General features: G+C 38.2%; 1 protein-coding gene across 2 annotated transcripts; it reads right to left on the reverse strand.

Moving 5' to 3' along the window:
* Positions 1–1,543: 1,543 nt before the first annotated feature.
* On the reverse strand, positions 1,544–15,051 carry LOC307171556 (uncharacterized protein). 2 transcript variants are annotated; one of them, XM_079893252.1, is made up of 5 exons: positions 5,226–5,542; positions 3,269–3,598; positions 2,788–3,123; positions 2,015–2,170; positions 1,544–1,931 (listed from the first exon to the last, which is right to left on the reverse strand). In XM_079893252.1, exons 2-5 carry the CDS (start codon positions 3,525–3,527, stop codon positions 1,858–1,860), a joined length of 825 nt encoding a protein of 274 aa, XP_079749378.1. In that variant the 5' UTR covers positions 3,528–3,598; positions 5,226–5,542; the 3' UTR covers positions 1,544–1,857. The 2 variants fall into 2 exon arrangements, with proteins under 2 accessions (XP_079749378.1, XP_079749377.1); XM_079893251.1 differs by lacking the exon at positions 5,226–5,542 and adding an exon at positions 14,900–15,051 and having other exon boundaries at positions 1,554–1,931.
* Between the last annotated feature and the right edge of the window lie 1,653 nt (positions 15,052–16,704).

Below are 16,704 nucleotides of genomic sequence, written 5' to 3' on the forward strand. Positions count from 1 at the left end.
GTCATCCTCCGTCGCTGATGCTGCCCCCGAACCTATGCAGCTGGGGGGCTTGCGCATTTCCTCGAAGGAATGAGAACGGAGACTAATTAACCGTTTATGTCTCTACTGTGGTTCTGACAAGCATTTTGTCTCGACTTGTCAGTTAAAAGCCAACGCTCGCCAGTAGTAGGAGGGGTACTGGCGAGCACTACTTCTCTGGTCCCTCCACTAAAGTCCTGTACTACCTTCCCAGTTCCTCTGCACTGGTCAGGTTCCTCAGTTTCTGCTAGCGCTATGATAGACTCCGAGGCTGAGGGGAATTTCATTGACGAGGCTTGGGCTTTGGAACAAGGTATCCCCCTCATTGATCTAAAAGAGACCACACCCCTTTTTGTCTTAGATGGTAGTTCTCTTCCCAATGTTAATCGTGAGACTATTCCACTGTCTCTCACGGTCTCTGGTAATCATCGCGAGACCACCTCTTTTTTTAATTTTTCATTCCCCGTTTTCCCCCATAGTGTTAGGACATCCCTGGTTAATTCAGCACAATCCACAGATAAACTGGCCTAAGGGCACTATACTGTCATGGAACCTGTCGTGTCATGTGAAATGTTTGGTGTCTGCTATACCCCCTGTTTCCTCTGTTTCTGTGTTTCAGGAAGAGCCTGGTGATTTGACCAGAGTTCCGGAGATGTATCACGATCTGCGAGCGGTTTTCAGCCGTTCCCGAGCCACTTCTCTCCCCCCTCACCATCCCTATGATTGCAGTATCGACCTCCTGCCTGGTACCACGTCCCCCCCGTGGAAGGTTTTATTCCTTGTCGATTCCCGATCGCGAGGCACTGGAAAATTACCTTCCGAAGCGCTCAATGCAGGTACTATCATTCCCTCCTCCTCTCCCGCCGGTGCAGGATTCTTCTTTGTAAAAAATAAAGATGGATCTCTGCGACCCTGTATCGATTATCGCGGGCTCAATGACATAACTGTCAAGAATCGTTACCCTCTGCCACTTATGTCATCACTAACACACGTACTTTCATTCACTTTACGCACACACTCAATCACACACTCTAACCCTAACCCGCTGACCAACCTCTGTGTGTTTCCCGAGTGACCAGAGGCTAGCCGCCACCTGTGCCCTCTCATCCTTGCTGTCAGCCGCCCACGCTCTTCCTAAGTGGAACCTTTCTGTTGGAGCTTTTCTGGCCCGTATTCCGGCTGTTTCTGTTGAATATTGTTCTGCAAGAATATTTCTGTTACTGATGGCTTCCTCATTTGACATTATTAAAGACTCATTGACTGTGGTTTGCTGTTGGGTTTTCTCTTACCTCATAACAATATTATAAGATCCTCTTCATACATCAGAAGGGGAGCAAAGTCTCATTGGATTATTTTTTTTTAACATGCTTGCAGAGAAAGGCTCCCAAAACAAAGTTACTGGGTTTCACTTTTCACGTTTTCTGGGTTGGTAGAAGCACCGGGACCCGATTATAGCACTTAAACACGGAAAAAGTCAGATTTTCATGATATGTCCCTTTTTAATAAATAAAAACATGTGGCGTTTGACTGGAAATAGTTTAATTTCAAAGCATTTTATTTTCATTTAACTCAATACCAAAGTTCATCTTAAATTCAACACAGATTATTTACAATCTTTAAAGAACGATGTGTTTAGCAATATTCTATAATGACAAAGATCTTGTGAATAAAAATGCATGTGGCTAAACATGTTATTAAAGTAATCTTTAGGAACAGCTAAAACATCTAAACAGACGCTGTATATTGACTCAGCCAAAGCCAACAGACTAAAGTAAAAGACCACATGACTCCAGATGTGTAAAATGATTATAGATGTGACGAGATCTGCTGCTGAGATCTTCAATCTTCTGCTGTTTCTTCATGTCCTTCTCTAAATCTTCTCATTCGCACGTTTTGATCTTCCTGTTTCTTTCCTAAAAACATCAGATTCTCATCATATTCACACTCTTAATATTTGCATGTCAAATCCATAGTGATGATGATAAATGTGTCTGACCTGACGTGAGTCTCATGTAGATGTGAAAACCTCCTAACAGACCCAACAGAACCATCATCTGAAAACACCAGACCAGCACATGCACTGCAGATGATGAACTCTCTGAACACACCCCACAGTCTGGACACAACACACAAGCTGGACACAACACAGACTCTGAACACAACACAGACATCAATCTATCAATCAATCAATCAATCAATCAGTGAACATATCAGTCAGCCTGTTGAGTTAAATAAACATAATTCCTGGCTCTTCCCAGCTCTATAATGGCAGTGAATGGTACCTGAGATTTTGAAGCCCAAAAAACCCTCCATCCATCATAACAGTGATCCATACGGCTCAAAAGGCCTTCTGAAGCAAAGCCATGCGTTTTTATCAGAAAAATATCCAAATTTATAACTTTATGCACAATAGTTACGGCGCAAAGTAAGGGGTTTATTGAAATGAAATAAAATATAAATATTAGTTGAAAAACTAAAAGAACATTTTAAATGTTGCATTGGCACTAAACTGAAATAAGTAGATAAGCTGAAGCACTAAAATTATTATTTATTATTATAAGCTAATACAAAATAGTAAAACTGTAAACTATAAAAAAAAACTAACACTGATTTGTGGATTACAGCAGAATGCCATACTTCCACACTTCTCTCACTATTACTGGAGTATGTCGTGTGTTTACTGTGTGTTACAGGAATAAAACCTTCACAGAGAATCGAGATCTTTGAGAACATGAGATTGTAATGAGTCTGATGAGAGAGTTACTGTACCTTCAACAATCACTTGAAGATATGCAGGTGTTATTTTGCCGTCTGAGTAATTGAGTTCTACTCTGTAAGTCCCTGAATCTGCTCTGATCACAGGGTTTATTATCAGAATCCCGTTATTGACTGACACTTCATCATGTCTGTTATTAAAGAGATCACATTCATCCTTTCTTATCCTGTCATACTTTATTTTACAAACTGGATCCTCTGATGTGCTGCTTATACTCTTGTGCATCTTCAGGTCATATTCTCTAGCGTTCACCATCATCAGACTGAGTTTGTCTCCGAGAGCAACGTAACAGGGAATTGCCTGATTAAACCAGCAGAACCGCTCCACACCTGAAGAACAAAACACACACACACACACACACACACACACACACACACACACACAAAAACACACACACAAAAAAAAACCTTCATAGAGAATCGAGATCTTTGAGAACATGAGATTGTAATGAATCTGATGAGAGAGTTACTGTACCTTCAACAATCACTTGGAGATATTCAGATGTTACTGTGCCGTTTGATTTAAAGACTTGTAATCTGTAAGTCCCTGAATCTGCTCTGATCACAGTGTTTATTATCAGAATCCCATAATTGACTGACACTTCATCATGTCTGTTATTAAACAGATCACATTCATCCTTTCTTATACTGTCGTTCTTTATTTTACAAACTGGATCAGTGTTGTAGTTTATCTTGTTTATCTTCAGGTCATATTCTCTAGCGCCCGTCATCATCACACAGAGTTTGTCTCCGAGAGCAACGTAACAGGGACCAGACTGATTAAACCAGCAGAACCGCTCCACACCTGAAGAACAAAACACACACACACACACACACACACACACACACACACACATTATCATAAATTAAAATATTACACAAACATTCGTAGAATTTTATAGGATCCTTGAGATAAATTTTTGATCAGTTTTTCATGAGGTTTTAAGTGTGTATATTTTCTAAAAACGAATATTGTAACTTTGAGGAGTACACTAAGATACTCTAAGAACATTGGCGTAAGAGAGAATAACAGAGTAGAGAGAGAGAGAGAGAGAGAGAGAGAGACAGACAGACAGAGACCTTGACCTTCAAAAACTTTTATTGTAAAAACATTATATTAAAAGAACACATTTTTCTTTTCTTTCCTTCAATTTGTTTAAAGAAAACAACAACAATTTCAAAACAAACAAACAAAACGACAAAAAAAAAAAAAAAAACTACCAGTGAAAAAACAAACTACCAGATTCATCAACAGTAACAATTGCTTCTTTAACACCCCATATCATTTCAAATAAAATTACATTTTTTGTTTGCTGATAATATGTATACTCAGTAACTACTCGAGATTTCACCAACGATTTAAACAACATCACCAAGTCAACATTTTGGTTCTCATTCTTGCACTGATGGGATTTCAAAATAGCAAGTTTAGCTTGTCCCAATAAAAAATTGGCAAGCTTACACTCCCTTTGCCAAGAACGTCTATACCTATTTCCAAAAATAAACAATGTCTTGTTGAATAAAAACCCAAGTTTGGACATCATTCCTGTCACGTGAACCTGTCATGTTCTGTGATTGGGCATACGTCAGTGCTGACGTATGCGTGACGTTAGAACAGGAAGATAACATTGAGCTGAGACACATGTATGCGGCTGCGTCATGTTAATAAATAAAGTCTAGTAAAAGACAATCCACTGTCTCCTTATATATATATCAGAAGATAGGAACACTTCACAATTCCATCAAGCAAAACGAGCAAAGGCACTAAACGAAAACAATCACAAAATAAATGAAAAACATCATCAGTATTATTACAAAAAGGACATGTTGATGAAACCGACGCATTAAACCTGGAAACAAACTTATTAGTGGCCACTATACCATGGATGATCCTCCACTGAAGATCCCCACTTCTTTTTGGTATTGGAGGTTTATATAAAAGCCTCCAAGAAGGAGTAACTTCCTCAGGGGCAGATAGATAAATCCTCCATTTGCTATCAACTCTTTCCCTTAATTGTTTACAATGAGCATATTTTACACACATCTGATACAAAGTCTTTTTTCCAAGGGATTGAAAATCCAAAGCTTCATAACCCTTCAACAAGAGAACCTGACCACTTACATTAATTTCCAATTTTTTGGGTTTAACTTTTAAAACAGGAAACGTCTGAAGCACTGCATCATTACAAATAGACTCATTTAAAGGGGGGGTGAAATGCTCATTTTCACTCAATCTCCTCCTGAGTACCTATAGAGTAGTATTGCATCTTTTATATCTCCAAAAAGTCTTTAGTTTTATTATATTTATGAAAGACAGATAGGCTGTACCGAGTCTTTCCGGAAAAAAACGAGCGTCTGGAGGCGGGCCGTGTGGGCGGAACTAAAGCTGTGCTAACAACAACACAGAGAGACATTTTAAGCAGTTTACTCACCGCCTGCAATCGCAAACCTTTATCATTGTGATTGCTCGATCCTTAAGCATTAGACGATCTGCAAATCCGTCGATCTGGGCTTTGTTTATAAAACAATCAACGTCGAAATGCAGGGAACAAACAGTCTCGCACAACTCCGTTTTTGCCCCGGAAAAACAATCTACATCCACTGTTCTTAACGCTGGGTTCTTTGGGAATCTGTGCAGGGGTGTCTTGCCCTGGCTGGCAACCAAAAACACACTTCTTTGGTGAGCTGAGCAGAGCGCTTTGATGAGGTAACGTACTGCTTTCGCTCTCTCTCTCTCTCTTCTCTGTCTGGTGTACGGGTGCGCACGCGTCTTTCCGGTGGAAGTGCCCTTAGGACCCATATAAGGAAATTCCGCCCTATCTTACGTAAGACAGACCCATACTCGAAAAAAACTTTCCGAAACTTGTGACAAACCGGAAGGAGCATTTTTGGAACAGAAATACTCCTTCAAACGTACAACTTAACTTTTGAAACTTTGTCCATGTTTAGCATGGGAATCCAACTCTTTAACAGTGTAAAAAACTCAGTATGCATGAAACAGCAATTCACCCCCCCTTTAAAAAGGACAAGAATCCAGAAGGAAAAGAGGCTTTAAGACTGTTTACAAAACCATCCATAGTCCTTACTGATCTCAGACCAACTTGGTCAGCAAGAGTCTGAACACTTTTCCATTGACCATTGTGCAAATCAAGCAAATCAATAATTCTTACTAACCCTGCTTTAGAAAACATTGCAAATAATGAATTCAACACACTTGATTGTATTTTAAACAATGGATTAAAAAACAAAGGTTCAAGAATACCATAATGTTCATTGTTATCTCTTGTCATCTCAAACAGTCCCCATACTTTCAGCACTGATGCATAAAAGTCAGCATAAGACAACCGAGTTTCTGGATCATAGGACTTTTCAATTAGAAACAACTGTCTGTCCAGCTTTACATTGGTCATATTTTGAAGCAAAATGAGACTTAATGATATCCAAGACACTCTATCTGTACAATAAAGTATCTTTTTTAATGTTTGCAGTCTCATTGCCTTCATCTTTGACTCCACATGAATGAGGCCTTGTCCCCCTTCTGCTACCGACAGATAAAGAACTCCAGGTGGAAGCCAGTGATGACCGTTCCAGAAAAAGTCAACAAATGCCTTCTGTATTTTTATGAAGAAATCTTTAGGAGGGTTCAGGACTGTGAGTTTATGCCACAGCATTGAAGCTGCCAGATTGTTAATTATCAAAGCTCTTCCTCTGTACGAGAGCTGTGGAAGAATCCATCTCCACCTCTGGATTCTCCCTATCACTTGGTCAGAAAGTCCCTCCCAATTTTTCTCCATATACTCATCAGTCCCAATTTTTAAAACCATCTCGAGTCCACTGACACTGCTGAGGTAATTGAGGAGGTCCATTTTCTCTCCATTCTCCCATCAATAATGTTGTACATTTCTCCCAATTTATACATGCAGATGTCGCTTTTTTTAAAGAATTTAAGCAAGTTGTTAAATTACCTATATCATCAACATTGCATACAACAACAGTGACATCATCAGCATATGCTGTAAGTTTTACAGGGGTTAAATCTGGATAACCAGACATGCTCACACCATGTAGTCTATTCCTTAATGAAACCAACAATGGTTCGATTGAAATGGCATATAGTAATCCAGAAAGTGGACACCCGTCTTATACCTCGAGTTACAGGAAAGGGGCTGGTCAAGGAACCATTGATTCTAAGCATACTGTAAATATTATTATACAGAAGCTTAATAAGAGACACAAAATTGGACCCAAAACCAAAAGCCTCTAAAGATTTAAAAAGATATACATGATCTACCCGATCAAAGGCCTTCTCTTGATCAAGAGAAAGAAAACCTATATTCAATGCATCTCTTTTCCCAATAGATATCAGATCTCTTATCAAAAAAAGATTATCAAAAATAGTTCGTTTGGGAATACAATAGGTTTGATCCTCATGAATAACACTTGATATAAATTGCTTTAATCTGTTTGTTATAGCCTTTGACAATATCTTCAAATCAACAGTTAAAAGTGATACAGGGCACCAATTTTTCAAAAAACCCAAGTCTCCTTTCTTAGGGATTAGAGTCAAGAGAGCTCTACGGCAGCTCAGAGGAAGAATCCCCTGATCAAAACATTCTAACAAAACTTCATAAAAATCCTGTCCCAACAAGTTCCAGAAACATTTATAAAACTCTGCTGTCAGGCCATCTATCCCAGGAGACTTTCCAGGATTCAGCTCTAAAACAGCTTTTGAAATCTCAGAGAACTCCTGGGGCACTCCTGAGGTGACTGGAGACGGCTGGGAGCGGAAGGATTTGATAGTGATGAACTGAGTGCGGCCTGATAGGTATGACTGAAACCAATGAAAAGGGGTGTTAACAATGCAGATGGAGGATAACCTATGGAGGAGGATGGAATGAGAAATTGTATCAAAGGCCGCACTCAGATCAAGGAGAACCAGGATGGATAATAAACCAGAATCAATGAGAAGATCGTTAGTTATTTTAAGGAGGGCAGTTTCTGTGCTATGGAGTGGACGGAAACCAGACTGGAAGGGTTCATAGAGGGAGTTATGGGTGAGGTGAGTGTGGAGCTGAGCAGCAACTATTTTTTCTAAAATTTTGGAGATGAAGGGTAGATTAGAAATGGGACGAAAATTATTAAAAATGTTTGGATCTGAACCAGGCTTTTTAAGTATTGGAGTGACTGCAGCAGTTTTGAAAAGGGAAGGAACAATACCGGTGGTAAGAGATGCATGTATGATAATGGAGATAAGGGGGAGCAGAGAGGGGAGGCAAGATTTAACCAGATTAATGGGAAGGGGGTCTAACTGAATCTTATTGAGTATAGAGTACAGTGACTTAGTGTTGCCTCTATTGGAGTTGATTAGACCAGAGTAGTAATGTGATTTGGTTTGTACGATTGAGTCCTTATAGTGAGACATATGAGCTTTATGCATTTCTTTATGGATAGTAAGACCAGTTTTTCTGTAGAGGCGCTCAAGCAGTCTGGATTTAGTTTTCAGAGTCCGGAGTTGAGGGGTGAACCAGGGAGCAGACTGAGTGAAAGAGACAGAACGAGTTTTAACTGGAGCAAGGGAGTTTAGAATGAGAGCTAATTGATCATTATAGTGAACAACCAGGTCATCAGGTAGAGAGTTATTGTCCAGTAGGTGAATATTATCAATGCAGGAGGAGAGGGTATCAGGGTCAGGGATAATGTCCTTACAGTTTTTTTCAATCGCTAACAAGCGCTTACCCATACTTCAGATAATTTTTCTAAACTCTTAACACAGACTCACACCTACAAAACACAATTGGCCAAATGGTTAATTGTCTTCTCAAAAACACATTTTGTTAAATATACACTAACTCTTCATTTCAAAACAGAACACATGTTTCTCTGTGCACACACTAACTTTACCAAAACACTGGAAATCTGACTCAAAATGAAATTATTCTGTCAAAGAATAACACTTGTTTTCACTTCACAAGGTACATGCAGTCAATCAAAGTACACCAGGTTTCAAAATACTGGCTATTGTTGACATTACTAAAACTGCATAGACTTTTATGTTTCAGTTTTACAGGTATCTGCATGCAAAACATGCAATCCACCGTTTTACACTAAATTTCTTGGTTGGGAACTGTATGTCAGTTTTTATTCCTTTACTGTTTACTACAGGAGGTACAGTAGAAAAATATCCATGAAACACACAAGAGCATTCTGAACAAAAAAACAACAGCAAAAACATTACATTTTGTCCAGGTCGACGCCTTTTGGCCAGATTGAATCCTGCCTCATCTATGTATATGAATTCATGAGGGGCCTGGTTGGCCTCCAATTCCATAACTCTCAAAACAAAGTTTATGTAAATCATATCATCACTGTATACTATACTGTACTGTAACATATTACTGTGTAGGTTACCTACTTGCAAAGTGCAAAGCTTATAGAACTGGACATTGAATTGAATATACAGTACACTATATCTGGACATATTGTCGTTGTAGCTCCTTGACTCTCTCACTGATATATTGTTTTTGAACTGATATCATTGCAGAAGCAGAGTTTTTTTAAAAAAAAACTTTCATATTGTAAAATATTAGTACAATTTAAAATAACTGATTTCTTTTTAAAAATATGTATGTCATGTGTAAAATGTAATTTACAGTATTCCTGTGATGAAAAGCTGGATTTTCAGCATCATTACAGGAAGATGCATATGGACTCGAAAAGCTTGTTTCTTCATGACATTGTTCAAAAGCAACACATTTTGCTAGCAATCAAAATCACATTTTGCTAAAATCATGAAATTTACAAAAATGGTAAAAGTTTCATGTAAATGGTAAATAAATGCAGTCCATACTGTATCTAAGGTTTGGAATATTGTTTTTGCTGTTGTGGGATGTTGTGTGTTAACATTTGTAAATACTACAAAAACACTCTATAATTTTGTTGGGAGGTATAGCTTGTCTGTTAAGAAAATTTAAGCATTATGGAAATGTGTTCACTGACTGCATATTGTGTGAAAAATACAAGAAATATGTGAATGGTATGGCCACAAAAGACTGATGCTGTGCTAATTGTGTTTAGAGTTTTGAAAATGTGAACACTGGTTGGACAAACGCTTGTTAGCGACTGAAAAAAACTGTAATATTCCTGAAGGAGATAGGCCGGGTTGGTTTGGTTGAGTTCCCAACCAAGAAATTTAGTGTAAAACGGTGGATTGCATGTTTTGCATGCAGATACCTGTAAAACTGAAACATAAAAGTCTATGCAGTTTTTGTAATGTCAACAATAGCCAGTATTTTGAAACCTGGCGTACTGTGATTGACAGCATGTACCTTGTGAAGTGAAAACAAGTGTTATTCTTTGACAGAATAATTGCATTTTGAGTAAGAGTTCCAGTGTTTTGGTAAAGTTAGTGTGTGCAGAGAAAAATGTGTTCTATTTTGAAGTGAGGAGTTAGTATATATTTAACTAAATGTGTTTTTGAGAAGAAAATTATCCATTTGGCCAATTGTGTTTTGTAGGTGTGAGTCTGTGTTAAGAGTTTAGAAAAAGTATCTGAAGTATGGGTAAGCGCTTGTTAGCGATTGAAAAAAACTGTAATTTCCAAACTTAAATCATTTTTGTCATCCCAAGACTCAGAGAAGTTCATTCATGCTTTTATTACCTCTCGCTTGGACTACTGTAATTCATTGTATTTGGGTCCTCCTCAATCACCGCCTCCAGATGGTGCTAAATGCAGCTGCAAGGCTGTTGACCGGGACAAAGAAATACGATCATGTCACCCCAATTTTAGCTTCGCTTCATTGGCTCCTGATCCATTTTAGAATTCAGTAAAAAAAAAAAAAAATTCAGTTTAATTGTTTAAAATTCTGTTGTTTGTTTTTAAAGCTCTTAATGATGTAAGAAATTGTAGTCTGCCTCGACCTAGATTCCACTCCAAAATATATTTAAGAATGAGCTCATCCCCAAAATGGCAAACATTTTTTGAAAAAAAGTTTCTAAAGTAACTGAAACTTGGTGTTGGTCTCTTATACAGTAATTCTGTTAAGATTCTAAAGTAATTGAACATTATTTAAAGTGTGTTAAAGTGTAGGCTAGTGAGTCTGACGCGCCGTGACTCTGTGAAGTTTAAAACAAGAACCCGAAGCAGTGTGGTTTTGCCCGACGTACTGTGGCAGTGTTTTAAATTTGATAAATATTGTTTAAGCCTGAAGTACTGTGGCCAAGTAAGTTGTTTTAAGAATATAACATAAAACCAGACATAGTGTGGTTTTGTCCGACGTACTGTGACAGTGTTGCATTTCTTAGCTGTTTTGCGTAATGAAATTTAAGGCCCAATGGATTGTGGCTGTGGTTAAAGGGATACTCCACTTTAAAATGAAAATTCTGTCATCATATACTCACCCATATGGTGATCTAGTGTCTACTGAGTCTGCATCTATGTTCCATGCATCAGTGAGTCTTCATTCAAGTTCAGTGTATCTTCGAGTCTGTGTCTGAGTTTTGTGTATCTACAAGTCTACGTCTATTGAATGCAATTTTCATAACAATTCTTCTCACTCTTCCAAGACTCCCAAAATGACTTAAAATTGTCCAAAAAAAGTGTCTTCTAATAATTTATTATTAAAATGCCAATAATAACTTTTATGCATTTTTTTTAATAAAGTACACTCAATAGTGACAAATTTATGATCAGACATTGAAGTGGGAAAAATAGTTGAATTTGTAACTCTATTCCTCATGTTACGTGACGTATAGAGTCTATCCAACCGTGCAGCAGAAACCGTCTCATTACTAATCTTCACCCATGTATACTGACGCGTAAACAGATTATACTCTCTCCATACATCAGATAGGTTTAGATTTTTAATCACATTGGCTAAGCACAATGCACTCCTTAAATGAGGTTCCTCACCATTCCTGTCCTTTGTAAAATCCAATGTACAACTGAAATCTCCCCCTAAGATAATGAGATCTCCTTCATGTTGTTGTCTTTAAAAAAACTTCTAATTTAGTGAACAATTGTATTCTCTCTGCACCAATGTTTGGAGCATAAATATTCACAAAAAGAAAAATAAGATTACTCATTTCTGCCCTCACAATCAGCAATCTCCCTGGAACAACTTCATTTTTTGACAAGATTTTCACTTTAACTATAGGGGAAAAAAGTACTGCCACTCCAGCACTCAAATTGGACCCATGACTAAGAACTTTCTCTCCTTCCCACCATAGGCCCCATTCAGCCTCATTACTTTGATCACTGTGAGTCTCCTGTAACAAGACCACACCTATATCTTTCAAACGTATAATCTCTGAAAGTAACCTATTCTTTCTCCCATCTCTCATCCCATTAACATTTAGAGATCCCACCTGCAAGACTTCCATGAGAAAGAGGGAGAGAAAGAAAGAAAAAGATTTAGCAGTCCTCGTTATTATTGCGTTTTGCCTTTCCCCTCGTTATACGTTCCTTCCCGGTTTGTTTTCCTTGTCTAATAACAGTTATGGGCTCTTTTAACCGAAACCTCTTTTGCTGTGAAAGCTCTTCAATGCTATTTGTTTTCCTTGCCCATACAACAGAGGCAATAAACTTTTCAAGATCTGGGAAAAAATCACTGTCTTCTACACTGTCTTCTTTGTTTTTTCCGGTGGAAAATTGTGCTAAAAAGAATTGATCTGTTCAAGGGTATACATATCCTTTTCAGCCACTTTTGCCATATCAGATGTATCGGACCACTGCTCTTCATTTCTCAAACTAGCATCAGTACATTGGGACATTTAATCTAACTCATCAGTCATATTTTCTTCAGAAACTCCTACTGGTATTTCTTTGAGTTCGCACAATTCTTCATCACCTCTCTGACCTTCACTGTCATCAGTTACGTCAGTTATATTCTCAGAAACGCAAACCAGCTGCTCCATGCCACCAGTATTTAAATGAACATCACTCACCTCTTCTGAGGCTGCTTTCACCTGTGTCTCCGTTCTCTGTTCTGTCTCCTGCTGATATTGTTTCTCAATATTAACATCTCCACGCGATGTTGATGGCCGCTGATCGTCTTCATGTGGGCATGTAAAACGTTTGTGTCCTAGATCACCACATTCAAAGCACTTCAGATTTTCAGTGCTTGTGTAAATCATGTACGAGTTCTCCCCTTGATTATCTTCTTTCAAAATTGGTAAATCTTTAAAAAGTTCACATGTTGTATTCAAATCAATGTCTTCTTTTGCAAATAATTTAGAATAAAAATCAACAGCGGTTCTTCTCATCATTAAAGGATTTGAAGTAATACTTCCATCATGTCTTCGTAAACAGTGCATACAATTATTATGAACAACCTTTTTTTTCAAGTTAAAAATATATTTTGTAGGTGCATCCATATCATTAATGGAAATAAACCGTGCTTTAACAAGTGCACTTTTTCATGTAAAATACCTTTTAATTCATGTTTTTTAGATATCAAATTGTCTTGGACTCCCACATCATTCTTACCAATCAAAGAAACATATAATGCATTAACATCTTCTTCTAATTTAGACACTTTCCTTTTTAAACTAATCCAAGCTTGTGATGAATGTTGTTGGCAGAAAAGCTTAATCTGAACTTTTCCCACCTCCCTCCATTGAAGAAGATTTTCATAATTACTTTGTTCAGTCCAATGGTTCCAAAAAAGGTTACATTTTTAATGGAAATCAAGATTCTCTAATAACTTATTACTAAATCTCCAATAAGAATAATGAGGGATTGTTTGTGTTACAATCATTTTTAAAGAAATTAAATGATGATCTGAAATAGAGCTTGGGCTTATATGCGTCTCTTCTATTCTACTGCACATTGTATTCTTGACATAAAATCTATCTAAATGTGCTGCACTGATCCTATTCTCTGTCACTTTAATCCATGTATATTGTTTAACTGCTTTATTTCTCTCTCTCCAAATATCAATAAGTCCAAATTGTGTGGTAATCTCTCTTAAAGATACTGCTCATAAAAAACGAGGTTCTTCTCCATTTCTATCGCAAGTAAAATCCAAAGTACTAAAAAATCTTCATTCATAAAAGAGGAAACTACATCTTTAAGTTTAAGAAAAAAAGCTATTCTTTCTCTACCCGTTGTAGGAGCATAAACATTTATGAACCCAAAAACTCTATTTTTTATTTCTACTCTGAGAGCAAGTAGGCGCCCTTTCACTACCTCACTTTTAGACAAAATTTTAACTTTACATCTGGGTAAACACAGAAAAGGCCAGATCCCCATGTGCATTTATTTAGAGCTAGTTCTAGTAGATCTATGTTTGCCCTTAATCTTTTTAATTTTTTGTCTGGCTGCTGTCAAATAATTCTTTAGTCTGAACCTTTTTTGCAGCGACAAAACCTCAACGTCACTTTCTTTACGAGCTTTCATAACGGATGCGATCAACTTCTCTAGGTCAGGAAAAACCTCTTCAACATCAACACTCCTCCCCTTAGTTTCATCCAGGAAACTATTTATCTGTTCAACAGAATAAAAATCCCCATATCTACTGACGTCTACATCAATGCATGAATCATTATCTCTAATACTCTCGTCTTTGGACTCTTTTTCTGCTTCATCATTTGAACCTGTAAATTCTTCTTGCATTCTATCGTCTTTGAAGCTTAAAGCACCAGTAACAATACAATTGACGAAACTTCTTCGTTTGTACCCTCAGTACTTCCAGACGCGTTCACACTCACATCTACTCTATCACTAGAGAGAGAGAGAGAGAGAGAGAGAGAGAGAGAGAGTGAGAGAAGCAGCAGAAAACCAAATGCATGTTTGAGCTCTTTTAACTGAGAGCAACTTGCACTAAAATGTCTTAAATATGTCAGTGCCATTGTTCTGTCTGGAGATGCACACCAGTAATGTGTGTTTGTTTTTCTAAGGCACATTTATAAAAGTTACTTAAATGCCCTATCTGAACTAAGGCCTAATCCTGGCTTAATCTAAGCCCTGTCTGTGAAACCAGGCTTTAAACACTTAAAACAGACTCAATTACTAGATCCTGCAGTTTATGGAAAAACTCTTAAAGTAATATTACAGTGTTTTCATGTCAGAGCTTCATCATCAGAGAGTTTGATCTTAAAGTGGACTCACATGCAGCAGTTTTCAGCATCAGCATCAGTCCAAAGATGAGCATCATTTCTAGAGTCCAGAAGAGCCAGTAATCCAGCAGAAGAGAGAAGATGTTTCTTCAGCCACACGATCGCTAGAAGAGCCGCTGACACTCGTCTGTGCTCACCGTATATAAAGACTACTGTGCACTTTCTCAGAGAAAAGGAAGTTCACATCATTGACAGGAAATGTACAAGCACAAGGTACAAAAACACATACCGTATTTTCCGCACTATAAGGCGCACTTAAAAGCCTTTAATTTTTTCAAAAAACGACAGTGCGCCTTATAATCCGGAGCGCCTTATATATGGATAAAACAACCGCTGATTTAAACCTTGTTTATACTTTTGCCTGGCAACGGAGCGCGAGCCTCCGCTGACTGCGCGCGCAACTCCCCATACAGACGAGGCATTTATACTTGACGCAACTGTTTTGTTTTAGACTGAACACCAGACCATACAACTGATTTAGACGCGCAAACTGGGTGCCGGTGTGAAGAGATATACTACTAATATCCGTCTGCTCGGGCAGATAATGCTCAAAGTCATGCATCTTCGGATGCGGAGGCGCGCGCGCTGTTACAATGACGTCATTTTTGCCACGCGCGCGCGCCATGACTTTGAGCCGAATCTGCCCGAGCAGACGGATATTAGTTTTTTTATTACCTTCGCGCTCATGCGGACGCGTCGAGTATAAACAACGTTTTACAGCTCAGCAACTTGTTTTTTCATATTTTTTTGCAAGTGGTAGATCTTGGTTTACATTTGGACTTTGGATGTGATCTTAGGCTTGAAAAGGTGACCACTGCATAACGCAAACCCAGTCAAACGTTTGACTGCAGTATCTTCTATTCTATGCGCCTTATAATCCGGTGCGCCCTATATATGGAAAAAGTTCTAAAATAGGCCATTCATTGAAGGTGCGCCTTATAATCCGGTGCGCCTTAAAGTGCGGAAAATACGGTACATGTCTTTTCTGTCCTGCTGTGGGCTTTCCATGACCAATGCTTCTGCAATTTTACATTTTCATGTAGACATTCTGTATGTTATTTCATCACCTGTTTGTTGCTTTTGTAACTGCAGGACTCAAAATGAGCATCACTGAGCATCGACCGCAAGTAAAATGTCTTTGATGATGAGTAGATGAACAAACCGTCTACTAAAGAAAACATCTGTCACGATTTGCACGTCGTCTAACAACTTTTACCCAAGTTTGAATCAACGTGTCCTGGAACAAAATCATAATGGATGATGTTCCCTTTTATTTTCACTAACAATTGAAAATGTATCATCAGACGTTTGTCTAGGATATCTAAAGCATTTCACTCAATGTAGACTTTTTACCCAAGTTTGAATCAACAATGGAAACTTGACCTTTTCACATGTTCCCTGGTGTGAAACCGGTCTGGTCACGACTCAGGACAAGAGTACTTGAGAGCCGGTGTGGAAGAAAGGTATAATAACCCCTCTTAGGGTAAACAGAACAGAACCAACATGAATGTATTGCAGATATCATTCATTAATTTTAATGTACAACATAATTAGAGAATTTTATGGCTTGTTTCCACTGCCAACAGTACCCTTACGTGATAGGCGTGGTGTAGCCTATGCCGGAAAGAAGCAATCAACGTCATTTTCGCGCGAAGAAGAAAGCGACATAAACAACAATGGATGACATACAGCAGATCTTGTTCTTGCTTCTCGGCATGTTTGTCACAAGAAGCCACGCGCCGACATTAGGCGTTTCTCAATAACATGTACACAAAGTTCGGACTTACCAAGTCTGAC

Source organism: Squalius cephalus (genome assembly GCF_949319135.1).
Source record: "Squalius cephalus genome assembly, chromosome: 14".
NCBI lineage: Eukaryota > Metazoa > Chordata > Actinopteri > Cypriniformes > Leuciscidae > Squalius > Squalius cephalus.

What these genes read in the sequence shown, in the direction of transcription:
- LOC307171556 (XM_079893251.1), bottom strand. Translation starts at nt 14,945, where the DNA reads ATGATGCTCATCTTTGGACTGATGCTGATGCTGAAAACTGCTGCAT. An exon ending in GATGCTGAAAACTGCTGCAT is followed by an intron (nt 3,599 to 14,899) that starts GTGAGTCCACTT and finishes TTTGTTCTTCAG; the next exon opens with GTGTGGAGCGGTTCTGCTGG. An exon ending in CTACATGAGACTCACGTCAG is followed by an intron (nt 1,932 to 2,014) that starts GTCAGACACATT and finishes TGATGTTTTTAG; the next exon opens with GAAAGAAACAGGAAGATCAA.